General features: G+C 53.9%; 2 protein-coding genes and 2 non-coding genes across 4 annotated transcripts; 2 read left to right on the plus strand and 2 right to left on the minus strand.

Moving 5' to 3' along the window:
• Window positions 1-805: 805 nt before the first annotated feature.
• LOC139681718 (myeloperoxidase-like) lies at window positions 806-11,754 on the minus strand. The gene is made up of 13 exons (XM_071575352.1): window positions 11,691-11,754; window positions 11,085-11,181; window positions 10,132-10,307; window positions 9,367-9,490; window positions 8,975-9,104; window positions 7,869-8,069; window positions 7,459-7,774; window positions 5,844-6,004; window positions 4,070-4,322; window positions 3,612-3,782; window positions 2,596-2,833; window positions 2,031-2,240; window positions 806-812 (listed from the first exon to the last, which is right to left on the minus strand). Exons 1-13 carry the CDS (start codon window positions 11,752-11,754, stop codon window positions 806-808), a joined length of 2,148 nt encoding a protein of 715 aa, XP_071431453.1.
• A 3,684-nt stretch (window positions 11,755-15,438) lies between these two features.
• Window positions 15,439-15,520, plus strand: TRNAS-UGA (transfer RNA serine (anticodon UGA)). Its single transcript has one exon. It is a non-coding gene; the product is annotated as a tRNA-Ser (tRNA).
• A 1,623-nt stretch (window positions 15,521-17,143) lies between these two features.
• Window positions 17,144-17,215, minus strand: TRNAE-CUC (transfer RNA glutamic acid (anticodon CUC)). The gene has a single exon. It is a non-coding gene; the product is annotated as a tRNA-Glu (tRNA).
• A 3,580-nt stretch (window positions 17,216-20,795) lies between these two features.
• Window positions 20,796-22,772, plus strand: LOC139681455 (C-C motif chemokine 5-like). The gene is made up of 3 exons (XM_071574853.1): window positions 20,796-21,103; window positions 21,584-21,695; window positions 22,174-22,772. The coding sequence occupies exons 1-3, from the start codon at window positions 21,031-21,033 to the stop codon at window positions 22,259-22,261; spliced, it is 273 nt and encodes a 90-aa protein (XP_071430954.1). The 5' UTR covers window positions 20,796-21,030; the 3' UTR covers window positions 22,262-22,772.
• Window positions 22,773-22,982: the final 210 nt, after the last annotated feature.

A 22,982-nucleotide genomic window follows, 5' to 3' on the forward strand; every position in this document is an offset into this window, starting at 1 on the left:
TTGCTTTCAGCCACTGCCCTGGCCCTGCTGCCACACCACGGCTGGCACAGCCCAGGTGCCCTTGGCCTTCTTGCCCACCTGGGCACAGCGGGGCTCCTGTTCAGCTGCTGTTGGGCAGCACCCCCAGGGCCTTTGCAGCTTTCCAGCCCCTCTGCCCCAGCCTGTCACTGATGCCAAGGGGAGGTGAGTGCACATGATGGGATTTATTAGTGCCAAGAGCACCCAAACCACGGAGGGGCATGGCAGGATTGATAGAAAATCTGTCTCTGGACTTCCAGGCACAGCTGCCACTCCCCAGTGTCCTCAGAGAGGCAAATCTGCCCAGGAAGAGCCTGAACAGCTTCTGCTCTTGTGCAAAACAAGTTGATCAGGAACGTTTTGAAAAAGATTGCATGAACTTGATCATTTCTGAGCAGGTACAAAGGAAAAGGGATTCGATTTTGAAGTGCAAGCACCTCCAGCCTCCAGGTTTGACACCCCTTCAGGATGGGAAGTGTAAAATTTGTCTTTATTATGTTTTTAGAGAGTCATAAAACCCCTGAGCAATTTTTCAGGGCAACAGAAATAAAATGCCATTGCCCTTCCATCTGAAGGCTTGCAGTACTGGAAGGTTTTAGAAATAAATGATAGAAAGATCACCTTACAGGAAATAAAACAGTTGCCATAGTGTTGAGCTCCTCTGGGGGAAACCACGAGCTGAGGTTCAGGCCACAGCAGCCAGGACAGCCTGATGGCCAGCAGGATTGTCCCAGGAGCAGCTCGGGGCCACCATCAGGGCTTTCCAGCACTGGCCTGATGGGCAGCACTAGAAGCTGTCAATGAAGCAGAAAAAGTTGCTGAGAGACAGAAAGTCCTTCCTGGCCACTTTATTTCCCCCCCATTTTTGCCATCCCTGAATCTTTGCAGCTCTGAGCCCTTGGTGATCCCACCCTCACCCTCAGGGAGTTCTGGTGGGGTCAGAGCCTGCAGGTTGAGGGGCTTGGGGGCAATTTCTTGGTGCTTGAAAAGGTTAAACTTTCAGAAGATGCTTTTGACACCCTGGAATTTCACTCTCTCAGGGTTACAAAGCAGGTTCTGAAAACACTTTGACTTCCTCCCAGGCTGGTGATAAAAGAGCCCCAGGAAGCAGCTCAGCACATTTTAGTGACCATGAGACTATGACAATAAAAGAAATGAGACAATGCTGTTTAAAGAGAAGGCAAACTGCACTCAGCTCCTGAAGAATGGGCTGAAGTCACCATAATTTAGCCATCATTGTATGGAAATATGTTTTAAACAAAAGTGTTTCCCTCAAACAGTTACTCAGACTCAGTGCAGGAACTTCCTGGAGATGCTTCATGATCTGTGCCTTGCAGAAGGACAGAGCAGGAGATCCCCAGGGACTGTGATCATCTATCAATGGGTTTTCAGAAGGAAAAAAATACCTAATCCAGTCCACTCTGCAAGTCTCTGTCCTCCCACATCATTTTCAGCTGGGCCAGCCCATGCCAAAGGTGACAGTGCAGGAGGACACAGTGAGTTCCACATCTCTCAGATGAAGACACTTCTACTGTGGCACATCATAATTTCTGACTCTGTGTGTGTTAAACTGCTGGTCTGTGAGACCACACAGAGTCAAAACTACTCCAGATAAGCCTTGAAATGCTTCAAAGCTTTAAGGAAAGCAAGGGAAGAGCAGAGACTTGGAGAAGACTGACTAATTCCAGCTGATTTTTTTCAGGGACACCTTCCCTGTGAGGTGAGACTCTGTTTGTCCTGGAATTTATTACAGAAGGACACCTGCACAAGGGCCAGATTGGATTTCCAGGGATTTCCCACCTAGTTGAACAGGAAGAGGTGGGCTAATAAAGGATGATGAAAGGTATGGAGGCCCATCCAACAGCCCCTCTGCCTCCAGTCCTGTCTGAGCTGGTCATCATCTCTTTGGGGGCAGAGTCACCATGGAAACCTTAATTCTTTTATTTTCTGGGGGCGTGGAGGGGATGGTGTAGGGAATTTATTATCTTTGACAGGCCTCAGAGCACTGATACCTTTTGTGCCTCTCCTCCTTCCAGGGTGAGAGGTCAAATGGGTCGATCTCTTGGCAGTCAGTGAAGTCCTCTGGGTAACTGTTGGCCCTGAACACATCCCTGGGTACCTTTTGGATCCGAGTATTGTCACAGAACAACTTTGCCAGTGTGATTTTGCTCAGTTCTTGCTGCTGTTGGGGAGTGAAAACCCCTGGGCTCTCCCACAAGAACCTGCAATGATATTTTCAGAAGCTGTTTATGGTCTTTGGTTACTTGTCAAGATGGGAACCTGACCAAGGTGTGTCTCTGCTCAGATCCACCTTGATCCCCCAGGCAGAAAGCACAGCCCCTTGGAAAAAGGTGTCTCCAGGATGGCCAGATCTTCCAGGCAGCATCTCTGTGACCTGAGAGCAAATGTCACCTCAGGCAGAGACTTCTGCAGATTGCCCAGGCTGCAGCTGGTGCTCCTCAGGCCCTGGATCTGGAGGGATGGGCCTTGCTGGGAACCCTGGGCTGGATTCCTGAGGCCCATGGAATGGCAGCACTTCCCTCCCTCAGCAGTGCCCTGGGGAATGTTGGCCCTCACCTGTCCCCAAAGCGCAGTTTCCAGAACTGGCTGCCGATGATGCAGGCCCCGGTGGGCCCGATCCTGCCCCCGGGAACCGGCGGCTCTGCCACCACCCCCAGCCACAGGTCGATGTTGTCTGGTGTCCCGTACACACCCAGGAGCTTCCTGGCCAGCTGGGGATTGTTGAGCACCTCCGAGAGTTCTTCTTCAGTCTGGGGTTGGGAGAGGGCACAGAAGCCCCTCCAGGCATTGTAACCTGCAAGAGCAGGAGCAGCAGCTGCCCAGGACCCACCACCACATTCCCCCACCATCTCTCTTGGCTCAGGACCCCTCGGCCCATGGGCAGTGTCTGCTTCTTCTAAAGGATCTGGAAGATGCTCTTGTCTAGAAGTTACCACGAATGTCACATTGCCCAAGGTCCTTTGTGTATGTCCACACTAAACTAACAGTTTGGGTTGTCCTTGTGTGTACAGGCTTGTCCTGTTGGGCAGAGCTCTCTGGTGCTGAGGGTGAATGCAGCTTTGGGAGGCAGAATTTCTGGGGTTAAAGGTCAGAAAAGAGCAGCACTTGGTTGTGTTTAACCCAAGAGCATCCATTCACCTGTCACACCTGTGGGGGCAACTCCCTCTGCTCAGAGCCCTGGGCTGGCAGGAGCCACCAGATAAGCACTGATGGGCAAAGAACAAACCACTGGTGGCCTGTCTAAGGCCACATGAAAGCTGCACTTGGTCACTGTGCCTGTACCATCTGTGTCCCATGTGCTCTCTCTTTGCAGCACCCCATTGTCTGCCCCTTCTCCAACACATTGTCCCAACTATCATTTTGTTTTCCAAGCCTTTTGTCCTTGTCTGAAAGTTCTGTAATGCAGAGATGTTTCATTCCCTGAGTTTGGCTGTCCACCCATCCTTCACCCCCAAATCCAGGCACTGTTTCTTCCCACTGGTATGGAAAAAGTTCAGTACCCTCCTGGAGCTGCCACAGAGAGCAGGGCAAAGCCTGGCACTGCTCAGAGGTGTGGAGCTGTCCCTCCTTACCTGGAAGGCCATGGTCTCTTCCCCGTTGCATGTTCATGGCTGCTAAATCCAGCCCCATGGCCTCTGTCTGCTCAAAGAGGTGGTTCTGGAGCTCCTCCACGAGCAGCTGGTTCTGTTTCATCAGCTTTGAATGAGCCACCAGCATGCCCCTGACCAGGGGGTCGATGCCTCCTGCAGCCATTGCAAACCAAGAGAAGGTTTTTGAGCCAAGGTGTAGCTTTGATGGTCCCTTCTGTGCAGCTGCACCATCTGAACAAAGCTGGGATGGGCTCAAGGAATGACTTGGACGTGGCACTCAGTGCTCTGGTGTGGGTGACAAGGTGGTGATGGGTCAAAAGTTGGACTTGATGAACTTGGAGGCCTTTTCCAGCCTTCATGATTCTGTGACTCTCTGTGTCTGACCAGCTGACCTCCACCAGGACCCCACCAGGATAGTCCCCACCCACCCCCATTCTTACCTTCCATTATAATTCTCCACGGAGCACAAAAGGTCCGACGAAGATGGACATGGGAGAAGGACCCCAAAGGCTGAAAATTCTCATCCAAACGGAGCACAAAAGGTGGCACTGAGGTGTGACCAAATCGGAACACCAGGGAAAAAACGTTGGAGGCTGAGGGATCCACGTCCTCCTTGTAGCCAGTGTAGGAGGGGAGCCACCTGCTGGTCTCCTCGCCGAGCAGAAGGGGCAGGTAATCCCTGTAGGTGATTATCTGAGAGAGCACAAAGGCACAGCAAGTTCACAGGTCACAGAACCACAGAAGGTGCTGAGCTGGAAGGGACCCACAAGGACCATCCCATCCAACCCTCAGCCCTGCACAGGACCAGTCCCAAGTGTACAACCCACAAAGACCATCCCATCCAACCCTCAGCCCTGCACAGGACCAGCCCCAAGTGTATGACCCACAAGGACCATTCCATCCAACTCTCACAGGACCAGTCCCAAGTGTATGACCCACAAGGACCATCCCATCCAACTGTCACAGGACCAGTCCCAAGTGTATGACCCACAAGGACCATCCCATCCAACTGTCACAGGACCAGTCCCAAGTGTATGACCCACAAGGACCATCCCATCCAACTGTCACAGGACCAGTCCCAAGTGTATGACCCACAAGGACCACTCAGTGCAACCCTCAGCCCTGCACAGGACCAGCCCCAAGTGTATGACCCACAAGGACCATCCCATCCAACTCTCACAGGACCAGCCCCACGTGTACAACCCACAAGGACCATCCCATCCAACTGTCACAGGACCAGTTCCAAGTGCACTTTGAGATATTTCTTATTAATGTTTCAGACCCAAACTCTTTCATGATTGTCAAATCAATTAGTCCTCATAAAAACCTCCTGTTCCCAATAATATGCACGACATCTTACACATTCTGTGGCTGTAAAACTCTGACTGGCTTTCTAATCCTTTGCCACATTTTGATAGGAGCTTGTCTTGGATGTTAAGCTGTGACTGGTTCTTGGCAAATAAAGAATTTAATAAAAGAAGACATATAAAAAATGCTCATTTCTTTGCCAAGTGCTGCCCCCAGGTTTAAAGTGCACATCTCAGCTGTGTGTGGGCTGAATTCCTGAGGGCAGCAACACTTCAGTGGAGAGGTGAGGGAGAGGAGAACTTCTGGGCCTGACAGTGAGACCAATCAGCAAACATCAGCTCTGCCAAAAGGAGTCACCTGTTAAAACCTGACTGAAATCTGGAAACCCAAAGGGGACATCCCAAAGAAATACAACTAACTTTGGCTGGTCAAAAATCCTGTTTGCAACAATAACCTGGGAACATTATTCAGTTTCTGCTTTCTACAGAGAAAATCATTTCCTTCTTCAACAAGGGATCAGAGGCTGAGTTTATCTTCTGCCATGTGCAGAACCACCTGGCTGCTCAGCTGTCCTAGGAGAGTTTATAATCCCACAATCATGGAACTGTCAGCAGAAATGCCACCAAAGTGCAGAGCATGGACATGGACTCTGCAGCAGAGCCCACTGAGATCTTCTGGAAATGAACTGTAGCAATGGCATGAGTTTGGCATAAGAAAACTATTTTAAAAACACAAAGTTATTTACCATAGTAAATAATTCATACATTAAATACAAGGTCAATCCACGCTGTCTCAGACCACCCTTACTCACAATTTCCAGCCCCTCCTTCAGCAGAGCCCAGTTGTCCTCCTTTCCCTGGAGGAGAAGCCGCTCCCAAGCGTGTGGGTGACCAGCAGTGCCCATACCTGGTTGATGGCAATCACAATCTTCCTGCTCTCCTGGTAGAGCTTTTCTCCATCCCAGTGGGGGTTTAAGGCCCTCAGGGCCCTGGCCAGGCGGTTGTGCTCCCTCAGGAACAGGGTGTGCATTGCAGTCAGCCCCAGGTTTTCCGTCACACGTTTGTCACCTGGAAGGGAAATGCCTTGGGGACTTTGGCCATGGCTTTCCATCCCAGCAGCAGCTTTCTGTGCTGGGACAGAGGAGGAACAGCTGGTGGTGTTCATGCTTATGGTGGAGCTTCCCAGGATTCATGCCAAGCTTTTCATTCCAGAAAAAAACCAGTCTCTGTACAAACCATTTACCCAAAACCATTGGAGCAATTTAAGTTACATTGCACATGGTGGTGAAGGAGCTGGAAGTGTCTCCTTTCACACCACAAAGCTACAACCTGCTGTTGTATCAGCACTGTGGGTGTCTGGGTTGAAAAGTTTGTCTCAGTTCATCCAGGTTGTCAACTCCTCTGAGAGGTCTGTGGATGGGCCCCCAGCAGAGGAGGAGGGTGGGCAGGCCCTGGCACAGGTTGGGCAGAGAAGCTGTGGCTGCCCCATCCCTGGGAGTGTCCAAGGCCAGGTTGGACAGGGCTTGAAGCAACCTGGGCTGGTGGAAGGTGTCCCTGCCCATGTCAGGGGTGGAACCAGATGAGCTTTAAGGTCTCTTCTGACCCAAACAAGACTGAAATTCCACGAAAACTGAAGAGGATGCAGTGAAAACTCTCTGAGACCTGATGGAAGAAGTACTGAGCATCTCCTCACTCAGCAAGGAGCTCTTCTCATGTCCAACCTGGCCTTGGACACTCCCAGGGATGGGGCAGCCACAGCTTCTCTGCCCAACCTGTGCCAGGGCCTGCCCACCCTCACAGGAGGGACTTTCTTCCACACATCTAACCTAAATTTCCCCTTTTTCAGTTTTAAGCTGCTACTCCTTTTCTGGCTTCCTTGTAGACCCTTCAGAACCTGGAAGGCTGCTGAGGTCTCCACACAACCTTCCCTTCTCCAGGCTGAACAGCCCCAACTTTCAGCACTGACAGGCTGACAAGTGACATTCAGTTCCTGAAGAGTGAATTCTAGGCAGGAGTAAAAAGGTCTCTGAGAAGTTTCAAGCACTGGTGGTTATTCTATCGAAAATTTCTATTGAAAAATTCTCCTGCCTTTGAAAAGACTTTATAAAAGGAGGATGATTTGCTAAAAATATTTTAATTTCCCGAAAGAGTTATAATGTTTTTAATCAATTTTTCCTTGATTTTTTTCATTTTTATTTGGGAGAGAGTCCTGTGCCTTTCACCTTTTACAACCACATCTTGAAGTGCCTCATCTAAATACAGAGACCTGAGGTTGAGGTTGGACATTAGGAAGAAGCTCTTTACAAAGGGAGGGATCAGACACTGGAAAGGGCTGCCCAGGGAGGTGGTGGGTTCACTGTCCCTGGAGGTGTTTAGGAGACTGGATGTGGCACTCAGTGCCATGGTCTGGTAGGCAAGATGGTGCTGGGTCAAGGGTTGGACTCAATGATCTCAGAGGTCTTTTCCAACCCAGTTGATTCTGTGATTATGACTTTGAGACCAACCCCAGAGCTGCACTTTACCTGCTTTAAAACAGGGGATGTTGGCGCTGCGGTTGGTGAGGACACAAACGCTGCTGGTGACGTTCTCGAAGGGCAGCAGCTCCAGCCCCGAGTCTGTGAAGTCCTGGTTGGTGGCCATGAGGCCCAGCTGGCCCGTGAGGTTCCTCAGGCTCCTGGCCAGGGCATTGTCACTGCCATACAAGGTGCTGGCATCGATGAAGGAGGTGGCGGCGTTGAGCTGCTCCCGCGGGGACACCACGGGGCCACAGGCGGGCGCCGAGCGCACAAAGGGCATGCAGGTGCCAGGGCCTGCCCACCGTGGGTCATCGGGGGGGAACTGTGGCCAACAAACAGCATTGGGCCTCAGAGGGTCGTGTGGCTTCAGTTTGGCTGCCTCATGAGAGCCAGGGAGGGAGGGAGGGGCACCATACCTTGATGGGGAAGCAGGGGGGCTTGAAGGCACAGTCAGTGTGGCATAGCAGCTCCAGGCTGGCTCCTTCTCCACTGGCAGGGGCCAGGTCTATGTCGTGGTTGACCCACTGGCCCCAGTGCATGAAGACCAGAGAGAGCTCCTGGTCTGCAGTGATGTCCTTGTTGGCCGTGTGAGCGATTTCGTTGGACACCTTTCGTACCTGCGGCAAAGCGGAGGGAGAAGGTGTGTGACTGTCCCTGCCACGGTGACTTCAGCTCTGAAACACCCCCTGGGAGACCTCAGAACCACCAAACCACCCAAGCTTTCAGGCTGGAAAAGACCTCCAAGGTCACCAAGTCCAACCTTTAACCAAACATCCCCCATGTCCACTAAACCAGATCAAAGTGCCATGTCTGCTGGTTTTCCGAACACTTCCAGGGATGGTGACTCCACCACCTCCCTGGGAATCCTGTTCCAATGCTTAACCACTGTCTCAGTGAAGAAAATTTTCCTCATATCCAACCTGAACCTCCCCTGGGGTGACCTGGGGCCGTTTCCTCTTGTCCTGTCACTTGTTACCTGGGACAAGAGGCCAAGTCCCACCTCTCCAAGACCTCCTTTCAGGTAGTTGTGGATCATGCACAAGATGATCTCAGATAATCTCATAAGGGTTAACTATGGCAATAAACAGACCCATTAACTCTCCAGCTCTGTCCAAACAGATGTTATAAGTAGCACCCTCTTGACTGTGAGTCCTTCAGCCAAATCCAGTTTCATGGATCTCCTCTTACAGCTGGGACTTGCTCCTGCACACATCCAGAAAGTCAAGGAGGTGGCTGAGGAACACCCCAGCCTTGTGGTTGGTACAGAGCTCCCGGTGCACCTGAGCTGCAGGTGTTGCCTGCAGCAATCCCTGGAATGTGCACTTTGGAAACCTCTTAGTGAAGTGTTCCCAACCTTTTTGCTCCTGTCTGTCTCCAGCCAAACACATCACCCCAAGCCATAACTCACTGGTGAAAAACCAGCCTCAAATCAGCTCCTGAGGTCAAACCCCAACCATTTACACTGCAGATGTTGCCCCTCTGATGGGTGCAGTGGGGGCAGTGTCCACCCTGTGGGTCTCACCAGGGGGAGTGGGAATCCATTGTAGCTCCTGCCCTCCGTGGCTCCCCTGGGAACAGCCACCCCATCCTCGTACTCCGCCGGGAGCCAACGAGCGAGCGCGCGGTTGGAGGAGCCCAGCTGAGGGTGTTTCCTGCAGCACAGCCAGGAGAGCAAACCCTGTCAGCATTCCAGACATCACCAGCCTTGGAGCAGACTAACACTTTGCACCCCAGTGGGCCCAAAGCTGAGATCTTTCAGAAATGACACCATGACCCCTCTGTTACAGACACCACTAAACTGAGCGTTTCACTCCTCTTGCCCTGGTGAAAAACACCTTCACAGATGATGCAAAGCCACCTGCCCTGGGCCAGAGTGTGGACCTGAGAGCCTCCTTGGCCACCCCCGAGCCCCACCTGTTGTTGCACTCCCCAGTGATGGTCCTGTAAACGTCCTCCTTTGGGCATTTAATGGATCGGGTCTGAGCATCACAGCCGGTGCCTCTGAAGATCATCTCCTCCTGCTTTCTGCTGAGTAGGTCTGCAAGAGAAACCACCTAAAGTAACAGCTGATCCCACTCTTTTCCTTGCTGTTTTAGCTTCCTGGTGTTCCAGGTGAGGGTTTGAATCAGCTGAGGGAGAGCTGCTGGATATGCAACATCTGGATTTGGATTGTTCCTTCAGTGCCTAAACCCTTCTGGGGATCAGCTCTCACCTCTGGGCTAGGGGAGCTGGGTGGGCATGGAACAACATTCCAGGGGCATATGAGGAGCACCCTCAGGTTTTATCACAGGCTGGGAATGAAACAATGAGTTTGGAGAGTGGTGCAACCCAGGTGTGAGGACCACAAGTGGGAGATGGATGGCTCTCACTGGTCAGAGTTTCCTGGCAGTAAGAGAGTTTGTCCCAGGATTATCACGCTCATTGTGAGCTTGTTTTTATCACCAGAGGTAGGAGATGATGCCAAAGATGATGATTAAACAGCCAGGGCTCTGCTCTGCCTCTACCCCCCAAGGGCTGTTGTGGGGAGTGGTTTTACCCCCAGTATTTGGGTCATGGCAGAGCTGCTCCCTGACATTCCTGCTGTGGCCCATGTTCTGATCTTGGCTGGTTTTAAGATTTTTCAAGAGCATTTTCTGCTCTTGGCTGTTTTTAAGACATTTTGCCCCCAAACCACCTTACCTGTGACATTGAATCTCCATTTGCCAGAGAGATGCAGCTTCCTCTGGAGGAGTTTCAGAGTGGTTTCCATGTAATCAGCAGCTCGGACTGCAGATCTGGTTCTTCCTACAGGGTCTTTCAGGTGCTTCAGCAAATCCATTGGGCTGGCAAGGTCCTCCTTCAGCTTCCTCTTCAAGCTGAACAGAAAAGAGCCCCATGAGGTGCCTTCTCTGAAACCAGACCTCCTTTGGCAGGCTGGGCTGGGTGTTAATGAGCTGTGACCACTGCTGGGCCTCAGGCAGGCTCTGCCCACCTTGTTCTGTGCCTCAGCACGTCAGCTCAGATGATCTGGGCAAACAAACCCCTGGGAACCCCAACTTCAAGTCTTCAGTATTTCCTTGTCTCAATAAATTTTGTTCTGTCATGTGGCAATCCAGACCAGTGAATTGTGACTGGGTAAGATTTCACATTTAGAGTGTCTCAAGATGCATTTTGTGAGCAGAGGGACAACCTCCTGTTCCTTCTCCTCCTGGGCCCTGTCTTGCTGCTTCTGCAGGGTGGGTGGAGACCCTTTCCCAAACCATCCTGCTGCCTGGGTCAGTCATGGTGGACACCTGGGGTTTGACTTTCACCAAGAATGGCAAGGTGTCCATCTGCACAACTGTGGTCCTCCTGGAGAGGGGCACAACTCCAGCAACCAGGAGAGGACTTCCTGTGTCTGGAATGGCTGTACCACTCTGGACTGGTGGGAGCTGCCTGTGGTATTGTAGGTGAGGAAGGACTAACAGGGGGGTGCTGGGTGGCCCTGGGGCTGAGACAGGACACCAGAATGCAGCCAAAAGGATCCCTCCAACAAAGAGAGTCCTTGCACAGAGGCTTCTCCATAATAAACATGCCTTGGAAAACAGAACAAACCACATCTATTTTATCTTATTTCCTTATACTATTGGGGCCCTTCTGCAAAAGGGACTCACCTCCTTCGGGCCTGCAGATAAGCTGTGTCCACCCTCTGCCTGGCCTCGCTGATGGTGCTCAGGAGAGATGAGTCTGACAGCACCTTGGAGACCTCTGCTCGTGAAAGAAAGGAAGAAAAGCAGAAATTGAGGGTACCCTGCCATGTACCATGTCCTCAAGTGGCACATCCACAGGTTTTCTGAGCACTTCCAGGGATGGGAACTCCACCACCTGTCAGGGAGTTGCAGAGAGTGAGAAGGTCCCCCTTGAGCCTCCTTTTCTCCAGGCTGAGCCCCCCCAGCTCCCTCAGCTGCTCCTGCTGCTCCAGCCACTTCCCAGCTCTGTTCCCTTCTCACAGGAAACAATAAATGCAGAGAAGAAGCCAAAGATGTGATGTCTGACTCACATTCCCTGTCATAAAGGGGTAATCACATACTTGGGAAAGCTGTTGGTTAAATAGGGAATTTCCTTTGGGAAGTTTCTCAGGTATTGACTCCATTGACAGTGGGTCATGTCCAGGATATCTCAATTCCTTATCAGAGCTGTGTCCCACTGGGAGCTCAGGCTGAGTTTCCATCCACAGCCTCTCCAGCACAGCAGCAGCCCCAGGACAAACATGAACTCACCATTCCCTGAGGAGTCCACAGCCCCAACTAAGCAGAGAGTGATGATGGATCCCAAGAGAGTCATTCCTGGGTTTGTGCCTGCAGAGAAAGGCAACAGAAATCCTCTGGCTGGGAAGGGCTTTGCTGGAGAGTCAGGAGAGGTTTGGGTTGAGTGTCTCTGTCAGGATCCAGGAATGAAGGACAGCTGCCCTTTGGCCAGTCTGTCAGCAGGACCCACCGAGGGGCTGGCAGGACACAGGGCCATCCCTGTGGTGGGAGACCTGCAGGACACTGGGCTGAGGAGCTGCCAAGGAGGAGGCAGCCAGGGACAGTCCAGCAGCAGTGATGGAGAAGGTTGGGAAGGTGTGTTGGGGTTGGTGTCCTCCTTTGGGACAAGTGGTGTGTGGAAAGGAGGTTGACCCCACACAGCCCTCTCTGCCCTCTTGGTCTTGCTACCGACCAAAGGTTGCCCCATCTGTCCCCTCCAGCCTCCAACCTGCTCTCTTAGTCCTCCTGCTGCTCCCTGAAATGTCCTCTGCTCCTTTCCCACATCATCCACCCCATCTGTCCTCCTCAGTGTCCCCCACCAGAGCCTGCTCTGAAAGCAGATTTTTAGCCAAAAGGTTGCAATTAGCTCTAGTTTAAGTAATTTAGGCACCATTTGGAACAGGAAAGACAGACAAAATTTGGAAGAACTAAGGAATTTCTCACTGTAGGGGATGTTGTATTATATTTATCTGTGGAAATCCTTCAACCACCTTCCTGGGGATTGAAAGCTGCTCATTTCTTGCATTTTTATATTGCAGGGTGTTGCTGCACAAGGCAGAAAAACTGTCTGTTCTCCCTCTCACAAGGAACTGAATATATAGCAGGGGAGAAGCAAGTGGGAAGGACCACCAGCTCCCAAGGCTCTCCTCCTCCCACCTCCTGGGGCTCAGCCCTGCCCCAGAATCCACCCCAGAAATATCCACTGCAGGACTCAAATGAGAAGGGATTGCTCTTACCTGCCATCTCTGCAGCACTGGCAGGGCTGGGAAACAACCAATCCTTTATACACCTGCACCAGGGCAGAAATCAGCTGGGCCTGGCCTGGGTGTGGCCAAAAGGGGACTAACTGGGACCACACTGAGCCAAGAGGAAATATCTGCTGGTTTGCTTTCCTGGAATCAGCTGCAAGGTGCCTTCTTCTCCATCCCTTCGGAGCAAACGTCGACTTCCTTTTGGGAAAATCAGTAAAAAAGGAAGAAAGACACACATTTCTTTCATTCAAGTGAAAGAGATTGGCTGAACTTTATGATGGGAAAGGATGGTGGGGGAATTTGGGTTCTTTTGGCCTGCTGGTGGTTTGGGCAGCCAGAAATGGGTCATTTTGCCAACAGGCATTTGTGGAGCATCTCGTGCACCAGGTGGGAATGGTGGGACTGCCACGAGCTCTGTCCAGAGAAACCAAAACTGTGTCCTCTTCCAAATGGCTCAGTGAGGTGGTTTGGGTGATCTAGTCAGACCATCATGGGCCTGGAAACTCCTGCAAAACAACTGCTGGTTGTTGTAGGTGACAAAGGCTGGGCAAAGAAGGAGGCAGCTGAGCTGTCTCCAGGGAAATCCTGTGCATACAAACATAGACAGTCCCACAGTTCCAACTCTGCCAGTGCCTAGAAAGGAACAAGGTGCTGAGCACTTCAGTGGGAATTATGACAGGGTGATTAGGAAGGAATTCCTGGCTGTGAGGGTGGGCAAGCCCTGGCAGAGTTTGCCCAGAGAAGATGTGGCTGCCAGTGGATCCCTGGAAGTGTCAAAGGCCAGGCTGGAGCACCCTGGGCTGGTGGGAGGTGTCTCTGCCCATGGCAGGGGTGGCATGAGATGGACTTTAAGGTCTCTTCCAACCCACCAGGGATTCCATGCCACGCAGGAGGAAGAAGGGCTGCGTTTCAGGGCACTGCTGGGAAGGCAGTGGAAGTGCTACAATCCTGTGAACATCAGGGAGCTGGTAAACAAAAGACAATGCTGACTTCTGACTGACAATCAGCCTTGTAAACCTCCCAGGATTAGAGAGCCAATCCTTCCTTCTGTTTAAATATTTTCACAGCTCTATAAATAATAAAAAAAAAAGAATAGCTGTCAGCTCTCTGTTGAGCTCAGGTTTTCTATAAGCACATCCCGTTCTTTCCACCAGGCAAGATTGTTTTGTCTGTAAATATCACAAGAACTGCAGATTCACTGTCAGTGACACAAGACTAGATAAGGAAAAAGTCAACAAAATCAAAGATTCTGAGGAATATTGGGGAAATTCTGGTCAGTGCAAGGAAAGTGGGAGTCCAGCCAGGCTGCAAAACCAGTTGGGGGATTCAGTGTCCTCCAGTCACCTCCAGATCCTTCTACTGGAGCTCTCCAGACCAAACTTTTCATCCTCAACCCTCACTCTCACTCTCACCCTCTCCAGACCAAAGTTTTCACCCTCAACCCCCCTCAGACCTCTCTTTCCAGCTCTGGTCCCCTCCAAGCTCCTCCCTCAGGGTACCACTGCTCTCCACATCCCTCTGCTCCTACTCTGCTCCTCTCCAGGGTGTCTGGATCCCTCCCATCCTTCCCATGGGCACTGTGGATCCCCCCAGACATCTTGTTTGGGGCTCTGGTAATGTGCAGGTTCCTGCTGGTAAATCCTCATGGGACACTTGCAAAGCTCTTGGACACAATTCTAGAAACTCAGAGAGGGCTTTGGGTATCTCAGGATGAGTTCCCAGGACCAGTTCCCACAAAACCAAGGATAGTGCTTCTAGAACTGCCCTCCAAATAGGACATTTATTCCCCAAAGGAGAGTCCAAAGTCACCACCAGACCTTGCTCAGCAAGGATTCCTCCTCAACCACCACCTTTTCCTCTTTTCCTCAAATCCCCTGTCCCAAAAGGCCAAAAGGCAGGGAGTGACCTGGTGAGAACCACACAAGTCTGGAACATCTCCTGCCTGCTGCAGGACAGAACCTGATGGATCTGTTGTTCAGGCTGCCTCCAAAAGCAGCATCTGGACATGCTGTGACAGAGGGAAATGTGGGGATTCTGGGGGGAGAGGGGATGGAGGAGGCTGGGATGTTCCCTGGCTAAAAAAGGACATTGGGGATGCTCAGCCAGGAACAAGTTTCCTGTTGGATACAGGGAGATGAGATGGGACACAGACCTCTCACTGCATCCATCCCCTGTGTTATCACCACTGGTGCTGTGCTGGTGCCCAGTTCTCAGCACTGCCAGGATGCTGTGCCAGCCTCAGCTCCATGCAGGGCAGTGGCAGCAGGGACAGCAGCACCCGTGGGGGACCAGGAGGGCAGAGCCCACGTGTAGGGTGGGAGCAGGTTCTGTGGTGTCCCCTGGGGCTGGGGGACAGCCAGAGGCTCCTGCAGTGCCACTCTAGGCCAGGGGCTGTGATGGCCGAGTGGCGAAGGCTCTCATGGTGTCCCCTGGGGCTGGGGGACAGCCAGAGGCTCCTGCAGTGCCACTCTGGGCCAGGGGCTGTGATGGCCGAGTGGTGAAGGCTCTCATGGTGTCCCCTGGGGCTGGGGGACAGCCAGAGGCTCCTGCAGTGCCACTCTGGGCCAGGGGCTGTGATGGCCGAGTGGTGAAGGCTCTCATGGTGTCCCCTGGGGCTGGGGGACAGCCAGAGGCTCCTGCAGTGCCACTCTGGGCCAGGGGCTGTGATGGCCGAGTGGTGAAGGCTCTCATGGTGTCCCCTGGGGCTGGGGGACAGCCAGAGGCTCCTGCAGTGCCACTCTGGGCCAGGGGCTGTGATGGCCGAGTGGTGAAGGCGTTGGACTTGAAATCCAATAGGGTTTCCCTGCGCAGGTTCAAGTCCTGCTCACAGCGGGAGTTTTACTGGCAGCTCCTGTCCCCAGGAGGGACAGACAGACAGACAGACAGACACAGAGAGTCACCCCTGCTCAAGGGACCCTGCACTGCCACCCTGGCCCTGACCTCCCAGGGGGCCCTTTACCTTTAGGAGACTGTCAGGACACAAGACGGTGTTGGGGGGGAGCAGCTCTGCATCTCTTCTTATCCCAGAAAGAAATGATGCCATGGCATGTCCACCCTGCACAGCCATGTCACCCTTCTCCCCATAGATCTGTTCCCTGCAGCTGTGTCACCCTTCTCCCCATAGATGTGTCACCCTTCTCTCTGCAGCTGTGTCACCCTTCTCCCCATAGATGTGTCACCCTTCTCTCTGCAGCTGTGTCACCCTTCTCTCTGTTGCTGTGTCACCCTTCTCCCCATAGATGTGTCACCCTTCTCCCCATAGATGTGTCACCCTTCTCTCTGCAGCTGTCACCCTTCTCTGTGTAACTGTGTCACCCTTCTCTCTGTAGCTGTGTCACCCTTCTCTGTGTAGCTGTGTCACCCTTCTCTGTGTAGCTGTGTCACCCTTCTCCCCATAGATGTGTCACCCTTCTCTCTGCAGCTGTGTCACCCTTCTCTCTGCAGCTGTCCCCTTCTCTCTGTAGCTGTGTCACCCTTCTCCCCACAGATGTGTCACCCTTCTCTCTGTTGCTGTGTCACCCTTCTCCCCACAGATGTGTCACCCTGTTCCCCACAGCCCATACCTTGCTCCCTACAGCCATGTCACCCTGCTCCCTATACCTGATGTGTCACACAGCTCCCTACAGGTGTGCCACCTGCTCCCTGCAGCTGTGCCACCCTTTCCCCTGCCCCCTGCAGCTGTGCCACCCTTTCCCCTGCCCCCTGCAGCTGTGCCACCCTTCCTCCCACATCTCCCCTGCTTCCTCCAGCTGTCACCTCGCTGTGACAGACCAAACTTTGTCTAAACAAACTACTTGAGCCCTGTGATTTATTGTGCCCCTGATGGCCAGATATGAATGTCTTAAACACGATGTTTCCAAGAGATAAGAGGCCAGTAAGAAGCAGAACCTGAGGAGATGAGGTCATTATTTTTATCATGCCAATTCCCTCCCTTCTGATGATGTCAGGCTGGGACAACAAAGCAGAGACCAAACAGGGCCAAGCAGGGCCAAAACAGAGCTAAGAAAGGACCAAAACAGGGCCAGGAAGGGACCAAAACAGAGCCAAACAGACCCATGGCATTAGAAGGGGCCATAAACCATCACAGGCCCCCAAAGCACCCCCAGACTCATTTCCACAGTGTCACATCAGTGTCACACCCCTCACCAGGTGAGGTGTTGGGGCATTCCCACATAACCCTGAATGGAGAAACCCATGGAATTCTTTCCTGCTCCCTCTGTCCTTGTCACTCTGCTCCCTACAACCACCACAGGCTCAGGGCTGCCCTTCCCCGGGGTATTTGCCCACTGGGAGGTGAGTCTGATGGCACTGGGAGGACACGAGGCAGCTGCCACCCCCCAAAATTAATCCCACCCCCATCCAGCCCCATGCACTGGATGTGGGAGCTCCTGAGCCTGGAGCTGAACTGAAGCCCAGAAGCTGCTCCAGGAAAAGAGTGGGATGTGCAGGAGTCCCTTCCCTGGCTGGGAATCGAACCCAGGCCGTGGCAGTGAGAGTGCCAAATCCTGACCACTAGACCACCAGGGATGGGTGGTGGCCACAGGGATGGGTGGTGGCCACAGGGATGAGCAGTGACCACCATGAATGCATGGTGACCACCAGAGATGAGTGACCCTGAGGGATGAGTGACCACCAGGGATGGGTGGTGGCCACAGGGATGGGTGGTGGCCACCAGGGATGGGTGGTGGCCACAGGGATGAGCAGTGACCACCATGAATGCATGGTGACCACCAGAGATGAGTGACCCTGAGGGATGAGTGACCACCAGGGATGGGTGGTGACCACAGGATGGAGTGGTGACCACCATGAACACATGGTGACCATCAGGGATGGGTGGTGATCACCAGGGATGAGTGACCACCAGGGATGAATGACCACCAGGGATGAGTGACCACCAGGGGTGGGTGGTGACCCCCAGCACATTGGGACCATCTTTTGGGACATAATCTGGAGCTTCAAGGAGCAGGTGATTGGTGTGTGGTTCTGGTTTCCATAGAGTCTTTGGAGGCAGCAGAGACTTCTGCTTTCCTTTACCCCACAGAAGGAAAATAAAGAGGTTTCCTGATGAACAGGAAGATGGAGAGGGGCTGGAGATGGGCCCTCCACACTCCCCAGGGATTTGCCAACCAGCATGGGCAGCAAGACAGGGCACTGCAGAGCCCCAGATCCCTGCCCAGGACAGAGAGCCCAAGGAAGAGCCCAGGGCTCAAGGGGACAGCCCAAGTGTCACCTGTCCCTGCCCCTCGGGGCTGTGTGCAGGGAGGAGACCTGCAGGGGAGAGCACTGGGAGTCTCCAGTGGGAATGTCCTCCTCCTGAGCAGATGGCCGAGCCGTGGCTGTGAGTGGAAGGGCTCCAGGAACGCTCCCCGAGCAGGACAGCAGAGGGCTCGGTGCTACCCGAGTGCTCGCGTGTGGTTGGGAGGGGAAGTAAATGGCCAGAGAGAAAACCATCTCTGCTTTTCAGCCATCGATGCACAGAAAGAGGTGAAACCTCCCTGTGCCTCACCTTGTCCTACAGAGCTCCCAAAAACTGGCCCGTGTAACTCCCCTCTGCATCTGAGGCCAAACCCCACCACGATTCCCCTGACAAACCTTCCAGGACTTGCTCTGGGTCCCAGTGGCACCTGTGGCATTGCCCTCCCCTCTCCCTGCGGTGTCCCGGTCTCTTCCCGGGTTTTCCCGCAGTGCCCGGTGCATCCCAGCTGCCACCTTTGCCAACACCTTTCCCTGAGCAGCCGCAGTGCAGGGAGCAGGAGGAGGCAAAGGCAGGCAGGGAGCGCGGAGGAGGATGAGGAGGAGAGGGGGGAGGAGGGTCACCCATCACCAAGAGCCAGCCTGGAGCAAGGACAGAGCCACGATGAAGGATATGGCATCTTTCCAAGGCTCTGCCATCCCCACCGCCAGGGTTAGGGCTGCAAAACCCACTTCCAAAAGAAAACCCTGCACCCCGAGCGAGGGGCAAGGCTGGGCAGCGAGGGGCAAGGCTGGGCAGTGCGGTGGCAATGTGGGAGCGTGGCATCATCCCTCGGGAACGTCGGGAACAGCAGGATGGAGCTGCGCCAGGCGGGCTGAGGCGCAGCCACCCCGTGCGCTCCGAGCCGCGCTGAGATATCGCGGTTTCGGTTGCCTTTGGCAGCTCTGGCACAGCGTGGGCTCTGCCCGCCCTGCGGTCGGGGCAGCGGTGGCATCTCCCTGTGGTTTCTTAGATCTCCGTCCGGCCCTGTCAGAGGTTATATCACAGGCAGCAGCGGTTCCTCCGTGTGCCAGCGGGGCTGGGCACACCCAGCAGGTTAATTCACGTGCCCCGTGGCAGGACAGTCTCGGTCGGGGGCGGGAGGAGAGCGACTGCCACCCACCCAATGCAACCAGGGGGTGGCACAGCCCAGGAACTGTGTGTTGGAGCCCAGGAGCGCTCGGGGCCACACCCTGGGGCAGGTGGGGCACATGTGAAAACCGACTCCCTACAGGGACTCCTCCCTGGCAAGAGAGGTCCCAGCCCCAGGATGAGCCTTGCAGGGTGAAGGCTCAGCTCAAAATGCAGCTGCTGTTGTGTGAGAAGATGAGGGTGAGACCTTGCTGTGCACCCCTACATGGGCCTGGGGCATAAATAAATTAGCCAGCCCGACAGGCTAATTGCAGTTCTGAAGTCTGTGCAACATGAGAGGAGCACTGAATAATCCCCCTGCCCACCCAGCAGTGGGATGTCCCTTGGCAAGTTCCAGCTGAGGTTTGGTCCCTTGCAAAGCTTCAGTGCCTGTTGCTCTGCTGCTCCAAAATGCCACCACCACGTGTCTGTGACAATTGTGTGGTGTCAGGCACGTGGTTCAGCCCCAGGTCCTGCTCCTGAAGGCCAGTCCTCAGTGTCCCCAGGAGACCAACAGCCCAGCCCCAGGAGGATGGCTCCTGGCAGGATGAGTTGGGAAAGCCATGGATACCTGTTCCTGCCAGAGGGTCTCTGGCACAGCCCTGGAGACCCTCCTGGGGACACCATGGGGTCACCACAGTGAAGGAGAGGCAGTCCCAATACACCCAGACATGGGGAGGTCTCTGAGTGCCCCACACAGACCCACGAGGTGTGTTGGGCAGGAAGGTGGGAGCAGAGCAGCCCTGCCCTGCAGTCCTTGTGCAGCACTGGTGCCACGGGGCAGCGAGGAAATCCCAGGAAACACGAGCCCGTGGTGCCACAGGGCAGTGAGGAAATCCCAGGAAACACGAGCCTGTGGTGCCACAGGGCAGTGAGGAAATCCCAGGAAACACGAGCCTGTGGTGCCACAGGGCAGTGAGGAAATCCCAGGAAACACGAGCCTGTGGTGCCACAGGGCAGTGAGGAAATCCCAGGAAACATGAGCCCGTGGAGCCTCGTGAGCAGCAGCTGGGCTGGGACTGGGCAGAAAGCACCCTGAGGAACCACAGTGAGTGACAAACTGGGGGCCTGTGGCTGACTAAAGAGAGGTGGAGAAAGGGGAAATGGCCCCTGGGACATCCAGGGGAACCCATCAAGTCATGGCAAGAGCAGTGCCAGGGGCCTCTGGACAGAAACACCACGAGCCTCGTGATGTGCACAAAGATTGGGGTGTCTTGCACAAGAGCTGCTCCCTCTCCACTCCCCAGGCAGGGGAAGCTCCTGCTCTGCCCTCTGCATCCCACTTGTACCAACCCCACGCTGGCACTTGCAGAAGATGCAATTTGTGGGGTCAGCCCGTGGAGTTGGCATTCCTGGGCACTTCCCTCCCTGGGGATGTCAGGAGGGGTTTGGATGCCCTGAGCTCCACACTGGCAGCACAGCTTTGTTCCTGCTGCCCATGCTGCCCACACTGTCCCCCTGCATCCACCTTGGCCATCTCCCAGACCCACCACCAGAGCAGGGACCCCTTGGCTGGACCTGCCCTGTCCACAGAAGGTCTGAGCAGCCTCATCCTCCGTGTTCGGGTGCTTGACTGAGTTGAGGTTCTCCAGGTGCTTCAGGAAGGATGCTGAGATCAGTTTGGGAAGCACAGCTGTCACGTTGGAAGATCAAAGGGTGGACCTCCTGCTCAAGGCTGATTTCATATCCTGCCTTGGTCATTGGGTACTGATTTGCTCAGACCTACCTCTGCTCACACAAAGGCTGTTCTGGTACTTCCTAGAACAGCTGTTTCCTCTTTTTCTCACCATTTCTAAGGTGAAGGTGCTGTGACATCAGCTCTATCACACTTTGGAAATTCCAAGTATTTGGTTTGAAATCTGCCTGACAGGGCTGGCCACTGTCCTATAAAAAGCAAGAACTGGCCAGCACCTCACATCAGCAACAGGAGGAACCTGCTCTGGTCCTGCCTCTGCCTTGCAGCTCATCTCTGTCCAGGATGAAGGTCTCCACACTCTGCCTCTCCATCATCCTCATTGCTGCCCTCTTTGCTCAGGTCTCATCTGCTCCAAGTGAGTACAGCATCCCCCTGCTCTCCTGGGGAGGGATTTTTGCTCTGACTACCTGGAATTTTGGAGCAGAACTGGAAAAAAAACCAGCTGCAAAGATTGGAAAGCTGTGGGAATGTCTTCTCCTGCTTTATAGGCCCTGGTCTTCCTTTCTATCATCCTTTTACCTCAGAGATGAATTTTACTGGTGTCAAAGTTTTCAGGTTTCAGCTCCCCTGGTTTTTTTGGTGGGCTTTGGAATTGGCCCCAGGGTAACCAAAGGGATTTTTGTCATGGGAATTGAGTGTAAACCATTTAAGAAGCAGCCCCAGCAATGGCATTAACCAAACTCTGGGGTTCCCACCAGCTTCTTGGTGATTTTCTGGGCAAACAGGAGAAGGGGCTGCCCAGCTGACTGAGGGGGTCACCCACATTCCTGGCTGGGGAATGTGCAGTTTAGTGAGGGGTGGTCTCAGCCTGGGTTGATTTCCTGATCTCTTCCAGGGGGCTCTGACACAAAAATCTGCTGCTTCAACTACATCTCCTGGCAGCTGCCCCGGGCTCATATGAAGGAGTATTTCTACACCAGCAGCTTGTGCCCTCAGCCAGCAGTTGTGTGAGTACCAGCTCCTGCTCTGGGCTCTCAGGGAGGGCTCTGCCAGCTCTTGGGGTCCTGGTTTCCCATCCAGCAGGACCAGGAGCACAGTGGGCTGAGATCCCCCAGCTGGAGGAAGGGAATGGGGCAGCCACCCAGGTCCCAGGTGCACCCAGTGAGCCCTCCCCTTCCTCAGCTGAGGAGGTCCCTTGGACCATCCTGGTGATGGGAATAAGGTGTGGGAAGGAGGTCAGGAGCCAGCTGGACTTTGCAGTGGTGATGAGCCCAATGCAAATAAAATGCCCTCCTGCATTGAGGCTCATCTCTGCACTGGACATGGACAGGAACACCCAAGAATGGGGTGGGCTCCCAAGGGACCTGATCTGCCCCTGCCCCCTGGGCTTTAGCAGGCTCTGCAGCTCCCTGAGGCTTGGGGGTTTGTGGGAGATGATCCAAAGAGGTGACCCAGGGCCCTCATGTCCCTTTTCTACCTTGGCAGGTTCATCACCCAGAAGGGCAACCACATCTGTGCCAACCCTGATGCCAGGTGGGTGAAGGAGTATGTGAACAGCCTGGAGCTGCAGTGAGCCCTGGGAGCTCAGAAATCCTGCCAGTCCCCCTGGCAGAGCTTGGCACACACCTAGAAACTCTGCTGCTGAGCACCAGCACCTGCTGAGCCACCCTGGGACCCCTGAAGTTCCTCTTGCCTCGCAAAGAAGTCATTTCTCCACAATAACTGAGGCACCCTTGGGTCAGCTGTGACTCTGGGGACCTTCTGGCCTGGCAGACCCACCTGGGTGTGCCCTGCTGTGTGACACGTGGCTAAGCTGAGCCCTCCTCGTGCCTCCTCTATTAGAATGGGAGGGGCATTTCATCCCCAGAGCTCTTGGTGGGCATCGGTCTGTCAGAATGAGGTGCCAAAGGGAGTTGGATTCTGTCAGGGTGCAGGAGAAGCTGTGAGGAAGGTCTGGCTCCCCAGAGGAGGAGATGGTCCTCTGGTTACTGCCAGGATGCTCGTTGTGGAGCCACATTGTCCAGCCTCGTTTTCAAAACCTCTGTCTCTTGCCGATGCCAAAGAATAAAGTGGTTTTCTCTCTGTGTCAGCTCTGGTTGTTCCCCTCCTGCTTGGAAAACTGCCCCAGTAGGATCCCACTGCAAATATTGTGGAAGAGACAGGGGAAGAACCCAAATGTCCCAGCTGGAAGTGCCTCATCCTCCTTAGCCCTGAAAGCCTTCCCTTCTGCCTGTCTCCCAGCACCTCCCAGGGCTGGTTCCCCAACCCTTTCCCCCATCATATCAAAGCCAGGG

The sequence above is a fragment of the Pithys albifrons genome, chromosome 21 (genome assembly GCF_047495875.1).
Source record: "Pithys albifrons albifrons isolate INPA30051 chromosome 21, PitAlb_v1, whole genome shotgun sequence".
Lineage (NCBI taxonomy): Eukaryota > Metazoa > Chordata > Aves > Passeriformes > Thamnophilidae > Pithys > Pithys albifrons.